General features: G+C 37.1%; 1 protein-coding gene across 1 annotated transcript in view; it reads left to right on the top strand.

Annotated features, from left to right (window-relative positions):
* Positions 1–23,390, top strand: part of LOC125236099 (paired box protein Pax-6-like) — a 68,089-nt gene that overhangs the window by 32,368 nt on the left and 12,331 nt on the right. Inside the window, exon 5 of the mRNA XM_048142795.1 lies at positions 5,398–5,638. Within this exon, the coding sequence (XP_047998752.1) occupies positions 5,398–5,638 (241 nt within the window). The remainder of the gene's footprint in view (positions 1–5,397; positions 5,639–23,390) is intronic.

The raw sequence follows: 23,390 nt of genomic DNA on the forward strand, positions 1-23,390 counted from the left end.
GATCATAGAAGTGGACCAGTTGTTCGCTGACAAGGCGCAAGTCAAGAGTCACCCAAAATATTGACTCCCGAAGTGCCGGCACAATACGCAGCGGGTCGCTTTATGCCCTCTGCACAATGCCGGCCTGTAATGTACTGCTTTTTATTTGCTGTATTGTAAGAGCGAACAGGAGTTCATTTTTACGGAAATCTAGGAATGCTGGGACTTCGTTTGATGGTTAAAGTTATGGTGTTATTTTGAAAATTTTTATTTAATAGATTTTCATAATTTCGGTTTAATTCTACCCGTTAATTGGTAAAATGACAATGAAACTTACGCAGTTTCATTTGCTTTACACTACCCTTTTTGAGAATACATATGCGTGATTTTAAAAACATAGTATCCAAAGAAGCGATAAGCTGTTTAATTACAGCTGCCGGCCTATCATGCTTCTAATTTTATTACTTATCCACGTGGATAAGACTTTTGTCACGCTTTGGCAAGTATGTCAGTGTGAGAGTGACAGATGTCTTATCCACGTGGATAAGTGATAAAATTGGAAGCATGGTACGCCGGCTGTGTGTAAACGGCTAAATCTACTGGTTTAAAATAATGTCTGCTTTAAATAGACAGCTTTTACATTTCTAATTTGTAATATTAACAAGACATTATATCCGTTTGGCTGTCATTGTCTATTAATTGCTGACTACTTAAAACATACTAAAATCTGGTTTTAAATCTGTATAAAAATTACTTGAATTTGAAACAATCAAATCGATACCAGACGCAGATCTAAACTAAACTATACCAAACTCCAAAACCAAGTCTTAAAAACGACTCAATGAATACAAACTGAAATCCATACTCCATATACTAATATTATAAATGGGAAAGTGTGTGTGTCTGTTTGTTTGTCCGTCCTTTACGGCAAAACGGAGCGACGAATTGTTGTGATTTTTTAAGTGGAGATAGTTGAAGGGATGGAGAGTGACATAGGGCTACTTTTTGTCTCTTTCTAACGCGAGCGAAGCCGCGGGCAAAAGCTAGTACTTAATAAACAAACGTCACCCAAACCGGCCATAATTATTTACTTCCATCATCCCGAGCAATACCTCCGACGGCGCACTTTGAATACAAAATAAATTACGTCAAAAACGTACCGTCAAACGCCGTAAAAAGTATGAAAGGTGCCCCTAAATACCGTGTGAGGTGAAGCGATAAAATTATCTTATATTTGCTCAAAGCCCGTGAAGGCAGGGCGCGAATACTTTTCAATAAGCTTAGCGATTTTTTTCGAGCCGTCTTGTAAAGTACGCGCAAATAAAGGGCGCGTATTGATCGAGTCGTGATTGCTAAGTTTTGTTAGTAAATATGGCGATATTTAATTTAGTTCGGATTTATGCAAGTGTTGGACTGGTGAGATGAAGCATGGACGTAATCAAATTTAAACGGTTTTAAGTTATATCTAGGGGCTTAGTAGATGAGAGGAGATTAACGAAGAAATTATATGAAAAAGATTGGAAGGGTCAGTTGGAAGTGGAAGACCTAGGCGAACTTTTCTCGACCAAATCGGGGAAATATTCCAAAACCGATGAGCATATATGAGGAACGTTATGAAAGAGCGTGAAGCGAAAGTCGTTTGTCAGGATCGTAGCATTTGCTCTCCGTGAAATCCTTGATATCTGCCTACCCCTCTGGGAAACAGGCGTGATTGCATGTATGTACGAGTATATGCGCACACGGGCGACATTGTTCACGCAACTTTTTTGTCTCTTGGATGTGTTTCTATGAAAAGTTGCCTCGCTACGTGGATGGGCGCACTTTCATACTAGCCCATAGTCCGATAGTGTGAGAGACAAAAGAGTTGCGGCGACAAAGTTACCATATGCATAGCCTTAGCCAAGGTGGCTATTGTATATTGACTAACGCAAACAAAATGAATCGAGGTTACAGGTGGTACGAAAACTAACTGGCGAATAGCGATTGTTATCAAGGCGGTTGTGGAAAACCAGAACACCAAATTCGATGGCAACTTTGATTTGAGGAGATCAATAGCAAGACTTGGGCTGGGTGTGGACTACTTTACGGTTTCTAGATTGTATTTCATAATGTAAATATATGTATACCTACCTATACACGATGAATAAAATAAATAAAACCACAGAATATATAATAGTACAAGTACAGAAGGCCCACAGCTTTGATGTTCACGAAATGCCGCCTTTTTAAATGCCTACAAAATTCTAACAAAGAAACGAGCCGCACGTGCGCAGCGTCGGATGATAGGGTTGCCTATGGTTTAAAACGAATTAATTCTCAGATAAAATGTTATAATATATTTTCGTCTTGGGTACTTTCTAGGTATATATACAGTATTTATATATTTTTGTTTAAGCCTTCAGCATCACAAGCCTTATTGAACTTTTCCGTGGGACTTAATCAATAAGATCTGTGTAAGATGGTCCTATTTTATTCATTATGTCTACTTAACTATGCATTATTAGCCATTCCACATGTGGAAATCGCATATGAACCTTAAAAAAAACTCGCGACGTAAAGTAACAATAGAAAGTGCGAACGTGCGTTCCGTGAGAACGCGCGACACCCCTGATTAGGCCGCGAACTCGCGGCCGCCAGCATGTACTTGTAGCGCGGCGATTCAATCGCGGAGTGAGCCGCCCCTGATAAAACCATGGCTACGCTAGGTAGTTATCATATTCGCTAGTCACGCATATTTAGTTGGGTACTGAAAATAAAAGCTCTTTGAAATACTTACTACTCGCGACAGTTAATGGGTATTGAAGAATGTTATGCCTTATTCAAACTTTACAGACCGATTCAAGGCGTAACGTCAGACGAAAAAACTCAGTTGACCTTATTAGGTACACAGGTTCAAATCCTATACATAATATATATTAATAAAATGTAACCATTAAAACTGAAAAAAAAAATGTTTATCCCTGTAGAAAAAAGTTCTAAAAAGATCATCGGAATCGCATACAGGTACTTAATCCTTTGACAATCCTTATAAAAGAACTAAAGTGCAATCAGTAGTAAATTTCCCAGCTACCGGTCTCAAAAACCGAATTACAGCCACCGAGCCTAATGCGCCGTGAACCAACCACAAAAACACTCAAAACGTATGAGCATGCACACATTGTTGGCTCCACATTGTCTATGTTCACTTCTTTATACATTTAATTCCTACATATAAACAAATTTAAGGGTTATTTACTAATTGGTGTAAGTACGGTCGTGGAAACAAGTCAATCCGGGCGTGTAATTCGAATTAAGCGACTGTTTACAGGACTGTACTTTGTGTGGAGTTTTTATTTTTTACAACCGGCCAGTGCGCGCGTTTTTCACACATGGCCAGTCTTCTGTGCGCATTCAAACCTCTTTTAAACATTAAAATTAATTCAATTTCGAAATCAATACTGCCCTATTTATTATTCATTGTTCTCTGCTATTTTGTAAATTACTCGATTGTTAATTGAAAGGCAATTGATAATAAATATTTAATTGGCGCCTCATGCTATCAAGCATGGTGCTTGCTTGTTAAAAATTTCCATTCCATCTGCGTGAAAATTTTATCGAGATTCAACCCTTTCTAGAAATTCTCAATTTTTCTACTCGAACGCGGCGGGGCAAACGTCCGTCCGTTTGTCGACTTTTAATTATTAGCTTGTTATAATTTTCTAATCGAACAAATCTTTCATGACTTCTATAAATTTTATTCGATCTCTAACAAGCTTAATAGCTGACTGATGTAACAACAACGTTCTTTTTAACTCCGACTTTTTAACTACACATAAAATACAACTATCATACGTTTCGACTTATTTGCAATCAAAAACTTTACAACTTAGTCAGTAGGTACTCTATCTGCGCATCATAATTACTAAAATCATTAATTAAAACTAAGGCTCGTATTTATTACGCACAATACCGCCAATAACAAACAAATAAAAAAAACTTTAAAACTGTCAACCATCGTCATAGACAACGAAGGAAAGCTTTTTTTAAGCCTCGTTCGAACGCGCTTTCTCGGTCCATCGGCCATCGCGTCAGCTGCCAGTCACCGCGCGCGGCGGACCACCGCGGCGCGGCTCGAGTTACCGTCTTCTATCGTGCCTTCCTACGTCTAACTTACGTTACACGTCCGTTTTGGCGCTGTCAGTTGGCGACATTTTTGAATTTCTGTATCCCTTGCGCTGGGTGGTCGAAACATGCTGCTATCAAAATTATTATCTTTAACCGGTTTGATAAGAGGAAACGTCGCCTCGGTGATGGTGCAGTTGAACCGATCTGATCGTGTCATTAATGTCATAATTAAGAAACTATGACAGAATTCTAAGATGCATTATGTTGTATTGAATTCGGTGGCAGCTTAGAAAATTAATTGATGCCAAACCTGGCATCTAAATTTTATTCTGTCAACAAAAGTGCCGGTCAAAAACCATACATTTTTTTTTAATTTGCCAAATGATATACTTAAATTTTACTTTTACTTATAAAATAGACTCAATTATATGTAGTGTTTTTATCATACTTTCTACCCAGTGTTTTATGGAAAATTCGGTTGAATGACATTTTAAAAATAAAATTCGTATTATTTTACCAGACATCAAGCAGACATCCAGCTAAAAAAATCACCCATATCTTAAAGCAACATCCTATTTTTTATGTCTCCACTTTTTTCTTTAGCGCATCTCATTCGGTCTCCGATTGAAATTAATAATCAATTTAAAGCACGCCTCTCTGATCTGATGTCGTCACGGCGCCCTTATCGACATCCGATACAAAGATCTCCGTGTCTTGTTCTACTAAGGATCTGTCACAAGGCAAATAAAATTAAAACTTATACCTGCACAAAAACAATTTGATTTGGAGCAAATAAAGTCCCTTTCATTAATCTTTCTTTTCAAGTAATCTTGAGCATGGTTAAGGATTAAGAAAATATTTACACTATTAGGTCGTATAAGTACGGAATTACGGATATATGTAGGTAACAAGAATATATGCCACATGAGGATAGCAACGAAGTTATAAATTGCTTGAGTGTACAGTGTCTTCAATACGAATTGCTGTCGTACAACATTAATTTTATTTCCGTTATCCTTTTTATCCTAATTTTAGCTTAAGTAGGGTAAAACGCATGCGATAAAGAATTGTTAGTTCTTTTTTTGCAACTTTGCATCAAAGCAACAAAACTGATTGTTGGTCATTTAAAGTACGCTTGAGAGCAATGAGTGGGTTAAATAGACACTACAATAATCTTAAAACGAACTGAATGGCAGTGACACTAACCGTGAATCATTCGAAATTAGTGTAATATTATACAGTTGTTCAAACTTTATTTCATTGCCCTTGGACATATTTTTTAAACACCATATTCAAAGTACATTTTTTCCCCAGGTCTCCTCTATCAACCGCGTGCTCCGAAACCTCGCCGCTCAGAAGGAGAAGACCAACTCCCAGCCTCCCCCCACTGACTGCAACACACCAGTGTATGAGCGGCTAAGACTGCTTGGCTCCCAGTCAAACTGGCCAAGAGCGCCCTGGCCAGCTCAGATAGATGCAAGAACCCCGCCGTATCAGCTGCACAGTTTGAGTCCTGGGCCGCAGATGTGCAATGGCGATATGGGGATGAAAAAAGGTTAGTGTAGTGTATCCAACTACCAGTTTTCTATAACAGGCAAGTGTACGAATGGTTAAGACTGCTTGTGTCTCAGTCGAACTGGCCGAGAGCGCCGTGGCCGGCTCAGATAGATGCAAGAACCCCGCCGTATTAGCTGCACAGTCTTAGTTCTGGGCCTCAGATGTGCAATGGAGAAATGGGGATAAAAAAAGGTTAGTGCTGAAGTAGAACCAACTCTCAGGTATTATAAGCACGAGTAAAGACATTTTTGTCGCAATGTGACCCCAGTCGATTTGCTTTTCTGCATTTTCGAATCAGATAGATGCGAGAACCCCGCCGTATCAGCTGCACAGTGAGTCCAGGGCCGCAGTGGTGATCTGATGTCCAGGGAGGAATACTGCTTAATTTGTAGTCTAACTGGCCCCATGAGCCGTGGCCGGACCAAAAAATTATGCTAAGACCGCACCACCATAGTTCATATCCTTAAATGTGCAAAAATTGCACGGTGGGGATAAACAAAAGTTTTGTGCCGTAGCCAAACTTACTGCCTACCTACTTGGGTTATCAAAATTTCAGCCTTAACTTAGTTTAATTCTATTGTAGGTACCTAAAAGCAGAATGTTACTTGTCTCGCCATCGACCGTCATCGTTTGGCGAGATATATACATACATACAGTCACGCCTGTATCCCATAAAGGGGTAGGCAGAGCACATGAAACTACTAAAGCTTCACTGCCACTCTTGGCAAATAAGGGGTTGAAAGAAAACGAAACTGTGGCATTGCAGTGAAAGGTTGCCAGCCTCTCGCCTACGCCACAATTTAACCCATATCCCACAGTCGCCTTCTACGACACCCACGGGAAGAAAGGGGGTGGTGAAATTCTTAACCCGTCACCACACAGGCTCGAGATATATAAAATTTATAAAAGGTACTTCATGTTTTTGGAATAATAAATTAAAAAAAAACTTAATGTAGCAAGAACCCTCTCAGTAGCTCGAGCAGTTTTCGCTGTTTGCACCGTAATATAACGGTAAGGCAACGATAGTCATCGATAACAGCTTTCCCTTTATCCTTCCTTATGCTCAGCGACTGCTACATATAGAAATAACAAGTACTTACCGATACGAACCACACGTGTAAACCCAACCAGCCACAAAATAACACGTGTAAACCAATAATCGGTTACATAGAACTATTCCTCACTTTCATCACTAACGTCTTAGTGCGTTTTCACATTATCCGATCCGATATCGGATGTCGGACCGATATCCCATATATTAAGCCGCCGTCTTTGATTTTTGCTTTTGAAATCTTTCCTTACATCCGATATCGGATCAAATAATGTGAAAACGGACTTAGGATGCACGATCGACTAAAAATACGTGAGTGAATGTGAGTTTAAATACATCAAATACATAGGATCCACATTCCAATAGGTCGACATTTGAGACTAATAAATCCTAATTTTTATTATAAATACATTTACAGTACATATGGGGCTATACTACCGCACTTTTGAGGTAATTAATAAGGATCTCATTACGCAAGTAAAACTACGTACGCGTGCAAAGAGGTAATTCGTAACTATAATGTCGATTTGAAACACTCCCTTCGGACGTGTTTCAATTTATCGCCACTCGATTCGAATTCTCATTTTTCAGCACTTGTAGCGTAATGTACTATTATTCTACTTAACCTAGCAACAATCAAAAACAATTACATAGTTTCAAATTACGGGTCATTTGATCGCATACACAAAACTACCTACTCCGCCACAAAATGGCGTCGCGTCCAAACGCTCAAAAACAACACGATCGTCGTCACGCCGTCTGCCGGCAACTTTTTTCACCAGCATTTTGATAGTCGATTTGCGGTCACCCCCACCACCCGGGGGAAGGGAGGAGGCTCGCACAGCACCGTCAAAAACATTACTCTGCCCATCCAGTTGGAAGATTTAATTTTCATTTTTATCTGAAACATCCCCCTTTGTAGCGGTTCTCTGTGTATCCAATTAGGTAGCTTTGAACATTTTTCTGGTCCCACACAAACTGCAATGGAGTTGTGGAATTTTTAATTTCGATACGGCTTCGGTAAACGTAATCTGATTATCTTGGAGATAACCTTGATCTTTCAAAGACCTTTGCATAAACTTCGATGTTAGGGTACCGTTACTTTACATCCGTTGTAGGATGCATGCATGCCATTGAAATTACAATATCTGGGCGACCGAGCTTCGCTCGGTTCTATTTTAATATATCACGTCTTTAGATAAAAAAAACTCTTATAAATACAAAAACAAAAAAAAAGACAAAAAACAAAAACTTAATTTCTGGCCGGGATTCGAAACCCTGACACCTACGATCTATCTGCGTACATTAGACCGACCTCGTACGACTGAGCTAAGCGGAATCGATGCGCGCACGGCGAAATTAACGACCATATTTTACATTTACTAACGCGAAAGAGAAACTCATGAAAACTCGAAAATTCGCGTTTTCCGGGATCTAAGGCTACGGCTAGATCGATTTTTCACCCCCGAAAACCCCTATATACATAACAAATTTCAGCGAAATCGTTAGAGCGGTTTCCGAGATCGTCGGTATATATAAATAAATAAATATACAAGAATTGCTCGTTTAAAAGTGTAAGATTTTAGTTTCCCTTGTCTATCAGTCAGTGTTTTAAACCATAAAAGGTATAGGCTTCTGCTGTTTAGTAAAGATGAGCTCTTACGATCACTAAGATGTGGGTCAGTTCTTTAACGTTTGTGTACGATTTCGCTTGTCATTATACTAAATACTAATGATTTATTTTTACGTTTGAAAAATCTGTAATTATAATAACAATGGAACCATTTAACATAATTATAATAGCCTACCTTTCACAATATGAAAGACTTATATCCCCATAGATACTTAATTCGCAAAATTGTTTCGACTTTTAAGACTATACAGGAGGGGTCAATTCTCCATACAAACGCTCTCGACTATTTCCTCCCTGGTTTTTGAAGATAGAGCACATTTTTTTTCAACACAGATTATTATTATTTTTATCTGTGTTGGACCGTTTTGATTTTTTTGATGTTCTTATTTTTAAAGACGCTAGAGCCCATCGAAAATTTCCAAAAACGGCCTTAATGATTATGGCGCAAAAAAGGTGTGGTATTCAAATTTGGTAACAATTAGTTAAAAAAAACTAAACGGTCCGACACAGATTATTTCATTGTTATTTAGATTCTCAAATTTCGTTACGATTGAATAAGTTTTGAAGGAGGAAACAGTCGAGAGCGGAACCGCGATATAAAAGATTTTTTCGCAATATCTTTTAACTGGGTAAAAACCCAGAACACACCCAGAACACTGAATGGATACATTTTTTTTTTTCGATAAATCTAGTTAATAACACTAGTATATTTAACTAAAATTCCCAAATTTAAATGGGGGCTCCTTTCCATTTTAGCATTTTCGCTCCTGTAGCGTTTTAAGACCTAATTGAAAGTGAAGAAGGCTGACCGTGAAAATACCTTGCCTCATAAGTGTTTTTCCCAACGAAAGCAAGCACTCAAGTGCTAAACGCGGCTCGAAGCTCAACGCTACTTACGTGTGCACTGTGCAGTCTACTCTCAGATTTCTATGACGCGAAACGAAAACGAAATGCCGCGAAAGGTAGTCTGGCTCTGTCGCGCCAATACGCAGGAGCGATAGAGATAGATATCTACGAGCGTTTCGTTCCGTGAGCGTTTATGCATTCGGCTACGCACTCTGGTCAATTAATGATATCATCTTTTTCTTATTTTTGAAAAGATAGAATAGCATATAATAATAATAAATAATTATGGAAGTATGAAAGCGCCAATAGCATGGCTCGACGCGACGTCTATTATACTTATACCGATAAAACTATTGGAGATGCTATGCGCCATATTACAAAGCTTAAATACTAGCAAGCCCAGAAGCCCACGCAGAAATAGGTACGGAAGCGGAATTTCATGAAAATTATTATCTTCATACTATTGAACTGTCATCGACTCATCCTCTTGACAATAGTCATATATTACCAGGCTATAATGATGAATTCCAATAATAAAATATCTGCCAAAATTTTCACAAACCGTCTCCATACGTCGAAATCATTTTGACGGACGTCTATCATGTGGCATATTGCAAGTTTTGTAAGTGAGGTAGCAAATAATGATGAACTTTCAATCATATAATACCCGAAACCTTCACGCACATGGTCGTTAAGCATCCAACTCTCCGTGAAAGCGGTAACACGGCGGCGGGTATGACGCCAGTCTTGACATCTATGACGTCATATTAGGAACGTGATGCGGCAAGTAATGATGAACTTTCAATCATATAATACCCGAAACCTTCACGCACATGGTCGTTAAGCATCCAACTCTCCGTGAAAGCGGCAACACGGCGGCGGGCATGACGCCAGTCGACGTTTATGACATTTATGCACGGCATATTGGAAAATTGCAAATAATGATGAATGTTCATATAATATTTTTTTTCTACTCGTCGACTGTAATCTGTCAATTAGGACACCACAGACTAAACTATAAGTGCTAACTTTTCAGTGTTGGATACTCTATGGCAGTTCCGACTCAACTATAATAATCTCATTATAGTTTTATAGTTAACTGTAATAATTTCAAAAATAGAACTTCATACAATTTCTATACTAATTTGCGATACCTGGCAAATTTGTCGGCATCTGAAACACATTTTTTTTTATCTGTCGCGTTATCGGCCAATCAGAGACGGTTATTACAAACAATTGGTTGCTAGGTAATTCGATGTTGATACAACAGTGAACGACGCTATTAACATTAATTTTAACTTGCATGAATGATGATATTTCCGTCCATTGATGATGAACATCATCATCTTCATCACTCGTAGAAAAAGTATTGTATACAATAGTGATATAATTAAGCTTTTCACTCTCGTACCGTACTTTTAGGCCACTCAGCAAAGCTTCGTGGCCTAAACATGGTACTCGACTGAAAAGCTTTGTATTATATCACGATTGTATAAAATACTATTATATTATTGTACTACTCGTAAATTGCGCATTACCTATCTAATATGTATGTACCTACCTAACTATGGCATTTGGCTTTAAGTAGTCATCACTCAGTTTTGACAAGATTATCCATCTACCAACTATCACTATCACTAGCATTAATATGCATTGATGCGTCAACCATCTAGCTCTATGTAGTGTAGGTGCCTACTCTCAGATTTGGTTTGCGCAACTCGACGTACCTAATAAAATTGTTCTTGAAGGATTACTCTTACTAACCCAATTCTACCATGACCGGAAACAAATGGTTTTGGCAGGGTTTGGGTTAAAAAGATTGCAGTATTGACTCGCTGGTAACCATTTGTAAACTTGACCAACGACCACCGTTGTGACACGACCGCTCTCGAGGCTGTGCTTTGTAACAATAGTAACAGCTCGATCACACTTGAACGAAAATTCTTACTCCGTTCTTAAGTATTTCGCTTGAAAACAGCTTGTCAGACTTATCAAGAGCCAACTAGGCCCCAATTTCTGCAGTCATCATCATCATCCTCCTTGCGTTATCCCGGCATTCGCCGCGGCTCATGGGAGCCTGGGGTCCACTTTGACAACTAATCCCAAGATTTTGGCATAGGCACTAGTTTTACGAAAGCGACTGCCATCTGACCTTCCAACCCGAAGGGTGACTAGGCCTTATTGGAATTAGTCCGGTTTCCTCACGATGTTTTCCTTCACCAAAAAGCGATATTTGCCAGTCGCTTTTTGGTGAAGGGAAACATCGTGAGGAAATGACATTTCGCACATAAGTTCCGAAAAACTCATTGGTACGAGCTGGGGTTCGAACCAGCGACCTCCGGATCGAAAGTCGCACGCTCTTACCGCTAGGCCACCAGCGCTTATTTTTGCCTAATTTCTGCAGTATTAGTCAATATTGTAGTAGTAACCGTTTGTATATTTGGCCAGCAACCAGCATTGTGTCACGACCGCACTCGCCCGAGGCTCCGCTTTGTAACAACAGTACCAGCTCGATTAGGGGCGCTTTGTGGCCTGTGAGAGAATCGTAAAATGGCTTAATTAGGTTACCGCTGTTTTGGAATTCGAAATGCAGCATTGGGAAAATGTATATGTCTACTAGTGTGTGCGTAAATGTATACTAGTTAGTATTTAAGTGCAATCGTAAATTTAATAATTCGAAATTTCCCGTTCTGTACGCGTGGTCACCTGCGCGTTCGACATTTTATATGATCTCCAACTTGTTGTCGTTGAAAGGTTTCTTTTTTAGTTCGAATACGTCTACCGTTTGACCACGATCACACCTGATGGTAGGTGATGATGCGGTCTAAGGTGGAGCACGCTTACCTATGAGATACCTGTTTACTCTTTAAAGAGACCTTGTACTCATGCGGAAACACAGACTCAGGCAGGGCATTCCACTCTTTGGCGGTTCGCAAAAGAAATGTTGAAGCAAAACGCTTAGTCCGTACTTTCGGAATATTAACACTTCGATTGTCTGCTGGTCCTATGGTGAAATGGGGACGGAGGAACAAAATTGTACAGTTCCTCAGCACACTCTCCGAAATGTATGTGAATGCTTTATAGTTATTTATTTACTTAATCTTTTTTGCACAAAATCCCTTATAATAAATACAAACAACATTTTCTGACATTTAAGTATGAGGCATAAATGTCATTATGTCAGTGATTGTTTCGGCATGAAGTTAGATTTATATTCTATAACGTCACTACATCACTGACACTTTTAATACCCAAAATCTATAAAATATCGGTTTCTTATTTCAAATAGGTACCTACTACACCTACTAAGACAATCATTTATTGTGCCAAATTCGATATGAGTCTAGTTGCCGATCGATCTGACTGAAACTACACAGTACCTAACTAGGCAGTAATAAGGATTAATAATAAAAACCTAAATCTTGCTCAGACTTATCTGAAAGCCACAACTATAGGTCCTACGTAACCTACTCATGAAATTTTAATGCCACGATTCATATCCAACCGATCATAACAGTAACACTACTAGAACTGACACCCCTTCAAAAAGAAAATCTCCAAAATATGCAACTATTTATTCAACTAAACGTTAAGGGTGCGTCTAAGCTCCAGTTAAGGGTCCTGCAGCGATAGCGGCGGAACTAATTTTATTTTCGTCCCCTCGGAGGGTCCGCTCGTTATTTTAATGTTAATTTATTTATGCGTGTTTAAGAGTGTCCGGAACATTCCGGACTGTTATATTTTTTTATTTGAGTGGGTATTGCCTGTGCTTTGCTTTTAAGACGGATTTTGGCTTAATAATTCAATTGTGTTATGAAGATCTTTTAGCTTTAAAAATCGTATCTGTACAACACTTGCTAGCGATAAAGACGGGCAATTTCAAAAAGTCTGAAGGGGTAGAAGTTTTTGAGTATTTTCAATACCTAACCAAGGTGTTGTAAATAGCATAAAAATTACCTACTTATAACCTTAAGATTCTTAAGAAACATCTCTACATGGGGCAAAACTGCCGTGAGAATTTCTAAAGTTGCTTGATTTCTAGAAAAAATACATTTATTTAAAGGTACTGTTACACGGGCAACACAACTGCCAGCAATTCACATACCATTGCCGCGTTTGCTCCATAGTTAGTTGGTGCGTATTGAACAAACTCGGCAATGGTATGTAAATTGCTGGCAATTGTGTTGCCCGTGTAACAGCACCGTAACTACCAATATTATATGTTAAGATGAACAAAGTCCGCAAACACTCAAGGTTAATGTAAAACCGAAGTCTCTTTCAGCAGAACGGCAGGTCAAAAGACAGAATAAATCCATTACAACCAAACCTATACGAACTCGTGAATCTGGTGATAAATGTCACAAGAAAGGGACCACAATATTCAGAATAACCTACCTTGTCGTCGTCAAAATCGCTTGCGCTTCGCAGCTAGCTTTCGCTATCGCTCTTCTCTAGTGGCGCGACGAAGCTAAACTGCGTTTCACTTGAATGTTCCAAAATTCAGTTGTTGTTAATTTTTAGACAAAATATACATTTTACAAAAAAGTTGTCAGTGCAAGAAATAATGCTCATTAAATTCCCAAATGACTTTTTTTGATATCATGCACCATTATCACGCTACTGCTTGTTAAACTTTAACAAAATTCAGAAACTAAACAAGTAATAAAAATATCTATGTTCTCCCTCGTATGTCATTAAGTATAAGTACTGTATTATATCGAACTTCAACAAGCTAATGCATGAATAATATAAACTCATACCTTTTTTTTTAATTTACTGAGGATTAATTCTTTTATAGACACTGCTTTCCTAACTCTAACACTTTTCTCAAAAATGAAGAAAACCCGTAAACCGCGACCTATTTCATGCTAAAAGGTGTTGCGGTGGCAGGGGACGCTAGTGTGCGCAAAGCACCATACCCTAAGGTACCATACTGCATTCAAGTTTAGCTGGATTTAATTTGTTTTTATTTCCCATACATTCGAACACGACCGAGCGATAGAGAGGTAACTACGGTCTACGACACTGAGCGTCAACTATTGCACTCTTGGCTACTAGTCAAAAGGCGAAGGATGACCGTCTGGCGAGCCCAGATAAGAAAGAAAAATGTCGCAAGATATATAACCGCGGGGCGTTCTATGGGGTCCTGGTGCACTAAATTAGTGAGATGTATGGCGCGTTGAATATTTATTTATTGGGTCTGAGTTATTGTCTTAAGTATTGTGTGTGGTGTGAAATGGAGTGTTAGGATATCTTATATTACGCTATGGCTTGGGGATATTAGGTGGCTTGGTGACTCCCTGTATTGTAATTTTGAATATACTTGTTGATGATTATTTGAAGGGTTTATTTTCTTGACATTTCGTCTTTTTAAAGTTCGGTAGTTAGCAAGAGTAGAGACATTTGGAATATATCGTTAGGTATATCCCGAGTTACGGAAAATACAAACGTAGACATGCAGTAGTTTATCGGGACAAGTTTTGATTTTGTATTTAGCCACATTCTATCCAAAAGTTATTAAAATTAGTAAAAAATCGTACTCCAACGAAAAAAAACTAGAGTAAAATACAAAATCGCCTCAGTTATGAAAAGTAGTACCAGGAACCGCTGCGCTCTTCGAATCACAATCGGATAAGATTTGAATACGACCAAGTAACAGGTTTATAAAAAGTGAATAAAATTGGCATGAAATACTAACTTTAGTTATTTTCCCCTCACTAACTCGGAAACACGTGTTTTGTCCTTTAATACCAGCGGGTAAAAACGCATTTTATCCACTAGTGGGTAAAGTAATTTGACCTTGAATAAAGTCAAATTAACTGCTTTAAAATTGATAAAAGTAGATGAATCTAGTAATAAAGCTGATTTACCACCTGTGGAACTACTGGAAGCAAGTGATAAACGCATTTTTTGCGTTGTAGTTTCCTCGCTATAGTGAGGGGAAAAGTTTTATTTTTTTGTTACACTCGGGTAAAAATTTAAATGTATTTTACTTCTCGTGTATTAAAAAATACTCAAGTTCAGGATTCTATTCATTGTACTCGTATTTAAATTATACAATTATACTCTCGAAAATAACGTAGGTTTTATGTAGACATGGTTCAACTATAGAATCCTTTCACTTGCTCGTTTTTCAATTCCACATTCCCCTCACTAGCTCGGAAACACGTGTTTTGTCCTTCAATACCAGCGGGTAAGAACGCATTTTATTCACTGGTGGGTAAAGTAATTTGACCTTGAATAAAGTCAAATTAACTGCTTTAAAATTGATAAAAGCAGGTGAATCTAGTAATAAAGATGATTTACCACCTGTGGAACTACTGGAAGCAGTGATAAACGCATTTTTTGCGTTGTAGTTTTCTCGCTATAGTGAGTGGAAAAGTTTTGTGTTACACTCGGGTGCAATAGTTATTTGTTTTACAAGGGGGCAAAGTAGTTGTTTAACCGCACGTGCCAATATTGATACCCGAGCAAGCGAAAGATTCCAATATTAAACCGCGAGCGTAGCGAGTGGTTCAAAAAGTGGAATCATGAGCGTTGCGAGGGTTTCAAGGCACGAAGGTTAAACAAACTTTGCCACCGAGTGAAACACAAAATTTTTCACCACACCAACACGAACAAAATACTGACTATAAAACATCAAACTAAATCAAATCCATCGATTTATTCAATATTTATGATTCAAAATCATCATTTATAGATAAATTCTACCAGCCCCTCTAGCACAACTTGCCTTGTCGCGTGCGAGTCCATACTTGAAGTCGCGCTTGATGTATGGACTCGCGCGCGACAAGGCAAGTTGTGCTAAAGGGTCAGCTAGCTTAAGGTATCAAGTTAAAATTTCTATGAAATTACTTTGCACTCTTGTGGATAAAATGCAATTTTGCTATCTGTTTTCAAATAGCAAAGTAAGCCTTTACCCGTTGGTGTGGTAAAAATGTATTTTACTTCTCGTGTGTTAAAATACAACTTTGCCCCTTTGTATAACAAATAACTATTGCAAATAGGTACCTACGTAGGACATGCATATAGAAAATAAATTAACAAACTCCCTACATAGATAAAACGGAAAAGATCACAAACGTCCATAATGCCCGACACCTTTTATATCCGTCTAAAACAAAACCTAACCCTTTATGCCCAAACGGCAAGACAACCAAAATAGAAGGGTATACACACACATAACCGAACACACAGTACAGCACATCAAAGGGGCAGGCAGCCATATACTCGATAGCTATGTGTCTGTTAGGTATTTTGATTCGGAATTATGGTTGGGTAGATGGATTTAAATTTTGTTTGATGAGCGGGAGTTTCATTTCGATTGACAGAGGTTTGCTCAATTTGTTAGGGCTTTTTGATACCACTGAAATGCACGTGCAATCTGATAGGCTAATCCTGCGTTTTAGAGACAAAAAGCAATAGTTTCAAAAAAGCCATTCAATAGTTTCAATCTAAGTAACAAAATAAAATTATTTGATTGAAGTAGATTAGGTATACTTACGTTAGAATAACACCCACAAATAGTAATGAAATACAACTTTTTACCTACTAAATATTTAAATAAGCACTTTTTAAAGCCCTCAATATTTTATGAGGTTTCAGAATATTAACTTTGTATGGCCTACATAATAAAAAAAAACGTCATTTATCGTCGCAAATAATTTTAAGGTACAATTACTTAAGTATTTATTTCTATCATGCAACTAAGAGTAAGCTACGCTATGATACAGTACAATCATGTCTATATTCTATATTAGCTATGATCACAACTTTGAGGACTAAAATAACTAAGTAACTACCAACAGTTAAATACTAGGTGCGACAATAGGCAATAGGTGTGACAATCGGATATTATTTATTTTATTAACTTAGAATTTTCATCTAAGACCAAACAAGTGTCTTATTCGTTAGATACAGATAAATGATTTATTTAACGAAAAAAATTACATTACAAGATTGCGTTTTTGTACATAAATATGAGAATTTCCATCATGAAGATCGTCATTAAATTAAAAACAGGGATAACAGGAATAATATTAATAAATCATCATATTGTATCACCCAATAATCATTTTACAAAATTAACACAATGATATAGATATATTAGATATAATACTTTTTATTACCATTGGCACAACAATCGATTATAGGTAAAAGTAGCCAGCAGGCAGTCTTATCCCTAAAGACCATTTCTAGACAACCTTTGATATACCTACAATAACTACCGCTAGTAGATTCTCGTATCGTTGTTATAAGTAAAGTATACCTACAAATACACCATTTATGTCCTACACCCCAACCAAACCACCAAAACGGCAACAGATCAATTACATGACAGACACACCCAGTATAAATGCAGTATGAACGGGATACTGTAATCTACGTATACTTTACTAGTTGAAGTTGGTGTAACTGCCTATTTGGCGACCCTGTGTACAGAGGGGCAAATGGCAATTAAACAACCTCGGTTTGACAATAAACTACAATTGAATGTAGAGTTACATTTTGTCAGCTAGCATTAAGTAAAACTATTGAAAATATTTCAATAAAAAATAACCGGCATGAATTAGAGAAGATCAGAACTTAGTTAATAATCTAAAATTGTATCTATGTTTCAAATTATCGGATAAATATACTCGTATGTAGGTTGATCGGCGGCAGTGATTCATCAAGCATATCCTTAACATTCAAATGAAATTATTTCGCAAATTTGTTTGTGAGAAAATGCTTGCTTATTTTTTTATCAAAAAAATCTTTACACATAAAAAAATAAGTATTTTAGTAAGTACGCCTTAGCTGCAGCAAGTAGTAATAACTCATAATTATTAACAAATAAGTACTTATTTAATATTTTCCATTCAACCTGCTAAACTTGCCAACCGACGACATAACTAAAATGTTAACCGGTACAATTTCAGGCTTCCTAATTTACCTAAACAGTCTAGACTAACCATCCATAAGCGGCATGTAACAGCATTTCCAGCCCGAGCGGCCACAAAGGGCGCCAATAACGCATGAAACACGATTATAAAACATGAAAACGCCGGTAAAGGGTTCCAAACCCCTGTCTACAGCTTTGTGCAATTATACATGTGTTAATTTGCGGCGTTTGATGAGTACTTACCCTGGTGTTCGTATTCGACGTGTTTTGGTGACAACTGCAGACATAACCCATCTAGATAGCGTCGCTTTAAAACAGTAACTAAAGCCTGTCGATCATGAAACATGATTATAAAACATTGAAAACGCCGGTAAAGGGTTCCAAACCCCTGTCTATCTACAGCTTTGTGCAATTAAAATTATACATGTGTTAATTTGCTGCGTTTAATAAAAAAATAGCCTTGCTGCCCGTATTCGATGTGTTTTGGTGACAACTGTAGTAACGAAAGTGTTACCAACGTTCCAAGAGTTCCAATTTTAACCTACTCGTATCTGTCTATGTATAAAGGTCAAACGATTTTATCACTAGAAAAAATTAAAGATTTTTTTTATTTTCTTCGAGGCAATAAACATTGGCGATTGGCGGCTACATTTTTTCAATTTGCAGCTCTTTTCTTGTGACGGAAATGGCTTGATAGAATAGACTTTAGTTCAAATAGAAAAAAAGAATCTTTAAAATAAAATATTAATGGCTAAAGTAAGTATGTTGCTACCTATTATTTTTGGTCATTCACTCAATTCAATTAGGTATTAGATAGTTAACAAAATCTACATGGATTGTGGGAATATTCAACAGAATATTTTAAGTGTTACGTGAAAAATAGCCAATAATAGAGGGTTTACCAACTACCATTTCCGAGTAATTTAAATTATACGCAGTAGTAATTCAGGGTATTTGCGGGCTAATAGTTATTCAAAAAATATTGCATCATTTCTCCTCATGTGATTTATTTATTATATTTAAAGGTATGTACCTATTTCTTTAAACAATCACAATTACTTACTAGATTCTAATGTGAGGTATTACATGCAACTGTTTTTATTTTTACAATTGGCGAATCTTTGGTTTTATGGAAGAGAGTTGAAGTCGCATATCAGTCAACCAAAATTCATACGGAGCCCCCAGAGAGGATTTTCGGAGCCCTAGGGCTCCGCAGAGCACACTGCGTATGGCTGTTGTAGATGATACGCGTCATGCGCATCCTATTGGGCATTTGAATCTATTTCGAATTACGGTATAAACAAACAGTCTAAACATTAAAAAAAACTAAATTCATAAACAATACAGAGAATGAAAAACTCTATAATGATCATTTAAACGTTTTTTGCGGAAACAGCCACAGATTAGTCCATTTGAATAGCAGTCCGCCAGAATACAGCCGTGGCTATAACAAGTATGTGTTGTTTACCGCGTGGGAGGAACCGGGGCGGCACTAACGCGACTCCGCCCAAACCCGTTTTTTATCTGTGTCTATGGGATCGATGATATTTGTTCATCATTTTTGTCTGTGGCTGCGGTTTTAATTGAATATTGGTGAAAATGAGAACGGCGTTTTAGGATGTTCCAATTAATATTTTTGAGCCACACAAGTTTTTAAAAGGGGTAATTTATTTGATGGATTTTATTTTTTTAGTTTAGCGGTGAAAATACGGTTGCTTTTGTTCGTAAAAATATGTTTAATAAAACTATTTAAGCTTAACACTGATTTACGGGACGGATAAACGGGATTTAATATATCGCGTATAACTTTTTGAAAAGAAGAAAGAAAGAAAAAGTCATTTATTCAGTACAGCACACATACACAGGACAAGAAAGTGAAATACAAAAAAATAAGAAAGAGATAATTTTAACACATAAATAAATGAAATGAAAAATAATATAAATAAATTATATTACAATAATAATATTAATTGTTTACATATATTTATATTAATAAATTATAAAAAACCGGCCAAGAGCGTGTCGGGCCACGCTCAGTGTAGGGTTCCGTAGTTTTCCGTAGTTTTCTCAAAAACTACTGAACCTATCAAGTTCAAAACAATTTTCCTAGAAAGTCTTTATAAAGTTCTGCTTTTGTGATTTTTTTCATATTTTTTAAACATATGGTTCAAAAGTTAGAGGGGGGGGACGCACTTTTTTTTCCTTTAGGAGCGATTATTTCCGAAAATATTAATATTATCAAAAAACGATCTTAGTAAACCCTTATTCATTTTTAAATACCTATCCAACAATATATCACACGTTGGGGTTGGAATGAAAAAAAATATCAGCCCCCACTTTACATGTAGGGGGGGTACCCTAATAAAACATTTTTTTCCATTTTTTATTTTTGCACTTTGTTGGCCTGATTGATATACATATTGGTACCAAATTTCAGCTTTCTAGTGCTTACGGTTACTGAGATTATCCGCGGACGGACGGACGGACGGACGGACGGACGGACGGACGGACGGACGGACAGACAGACATGGCGAAACTATAAGGGTTCCTAGTTGACTACGGAACCCTAAAAAGGGGATTAAGTCCTGTTTGCAATATTAAGTAGGTGGGTATTATTTAAGCTTATTTAATAAACTTTAAAAAGCTGAGTTTTGAAGTTAATCGACACATATTTACTTAGATTAATATCTTTATTGAAATTACTATATTAATCCCTAACCTCTTATTTGATGTATAAACCATATTCTAACTAATCATTATTATATCAGACCCCTTTAAGCGTACTGCGTACATTGAAACGCAATTCCGTTTTGATTACTTATCTGTGAAAATGAACATTAAACACATTGAGTATGCACCCTCTCGTCTCGGTTACCTGCGTATCCCTGCCCATAGACAAAATGTCTTATCTGTGGTGGAACTCGGACTGAAACGCAACCTTTTTAAACGCAGGCATTCTTCAAAATGGCGGACACGTGTCCGGAATCGTAATTCTTATCGTTTTTCATAAATGCCGTTTGAATTTCAGTGTCTGTTTAATAAAATTATGGAATTATGAAAGCACACCGGTGAACTTGTAAATATTCGTAACTCATTTGAATTTTATTCAATATATCTAAGTGAACTTTTATCATTCATTCTATATTTAGTACATATACTCGTATACTGTTCTACTTCGGAAATTAGTAGGAAAATTAATTTGATTTTATTTTATTATTTCAGATTCATTGTTTTTATTTGTGTTTTATTAACATCAATATTACTTAGTTATACCATAATAAAATAGAAAAATAGCAATGGGCGATTAACGGCTGAAATGATGATGATGATGAACAAAATGGAAAAAGGTTTCTGTGAGACATTTGGGTTTATGACTCTGGTCTTGTATTGGAAGTTAAAATAATGTCTATAAATTAAACACGTGATGATTATTTGACACTGACAGCTACATCGTCTTTTCTTATTTATCAAACCAAGAACATTATAAGTATCTACGCAATACAAAAGGCAAAATTTTTAATTAAAATTCCGTACATTCGTTAATATTTCCATAAATGCAGCGGTATTGGAGATGTCTCTGGGGAGAACGTGTCACGGCGATGACATTTTCACGATAAGGCTGGCGTTGGTACCGCCATCTTAGTTGAAAGGAGAAAATAATGTAGCGTTGGAAGTTCCAAATGTGTAGGTATATAAAGAATAAAAACAGAAATATTTGATGTATTTGGTTACTTTTAGCTTATTTTTATTGTCACTGTTCAAAAGACATGAAGCGCAACTCAGTTTTTTTTCATTTATTAAATCTTTATTGCATAATAAAATAAGGTAAAAAGGACAGACTTATATGCTATGTTTCTCTCGCTCTAAAGTATATCACACCCCAATCCATTGCCTAAATAAATAAAATAAACAAACTAATATAATCACACGCTTCACAATTTACCTGTCATTTCAAGCATTTATAAGAAATTAAATTTATTTCACATTCACACCCCACGTTGGGCGCCACTTTTCGAAGAGTCCAAATTTGTGTGTAAAACAGCATCGAGCCATGGATACCTACAAATCCTCCGTATAACGTTGTCCCATAATGATACAGCCAATTTCAAGCTTTTGTACTAAATTAACTCCAACACGGCGTGGCCCCACGTTCGGGCGCCACTTTTAGCAATATCCATGTTTAACCACCGACGTTGCGATTTTTCCCGCAACTGTTTATTAGTCAGTTATCTGTTGTCATCCCAGTAGACATAAATAGTGACACGTCCATTATCAGATACGGATCTACACATCATTACGTCGCCTTCGTGTAGCATTAATGTTTCGCCTCTGACAGATGGGCCCCTGATACAAATCATATTTTACCCCCAGTCATACATTTTCATAGAATTTTATGCCCTATGCCGACGCGATAGACATCGTCTGATGTGAGACTTCAAATTGTGTATTAAGTTGTCAAATATGTTGGTATGAAATTGGCGGTGTTACAACTTTTGGGATGAGTTAGGAATACAAATTGGTTTTAAGATCTTTCTGTTTTAGAACGCGTACATACCTGTTGTTATTTGACTATGTTGCAATTACATACATGTATTGTTAATACTTTAATTATAAAAATGTAGATCTTCTGTGTCTAGGGAATGAATCAAGTGAATAAAAAAATATATTTATTTACCAACACAGCACGAAATGGAAATATACGAAATCTTAGTAAGTAAAATTATAGATGTGTGTGTAGTAAAATGGATGAGACTCCGCGAATCGCCAGTTTCCTATTCTACATTTTCTCAAACGAGTAGAGATGATTTTATAGATAGCATTTTCAAAAGCAATTTCATATACACGATGTAACATATATAATAATTTTAACAGCGTATTCCTCATCATATTAGAAGAGTAAAATGTCATACAAACTTTTCTGGATTTCGCCTACTTTCAGAGTTGTAGGCATTAAATAATTTTTAAGAAAAAAAAACCGCCGCCTTTGGGGTTCTGAAGAAAGCTACTTGCGAATGTTGGATTATGTAGAAATGTGTAGGTATTTTTTAAAGCTGCTTTTAATACTTTAATTATTTGATGGCAACACATTTGTCATTTGATATTTGCCAGTCGCTTTTTGATGAAGGAAAACATCGTGAGGAAACCGGACTAATCCTAATAGGGTCTAGTTACCCTCCGGGTTGGAAGGTCAGATGGCAGTCGCTTTCGTAAAACTAGTGCCTACGCCAAATCTTGGGATTAGTTGTCAAAGCGGACCCCAGGCTCCCATGAGCTGTGGCAAATGCCGGGATAACGCAAGGAGGATGATGATGATTTGATGGCAACACAAATGAATA

This window comes from Leguminivora glycinivorella, chromosome 18, assembly GCF_023078275.1.
Source record: "Leguminivora glycinivorella isolate SPB_JAAS2020 chromosome 18, LegGlyc_1.1, whole genome shotgun sequence".
NCBI classification, from domain to species: Eukaryota; Metazoa; Arthropoda; class Insecta; order Lepidoptera; family Tortricidae; genus Leguminivora; species Leguminivora glycinivorella.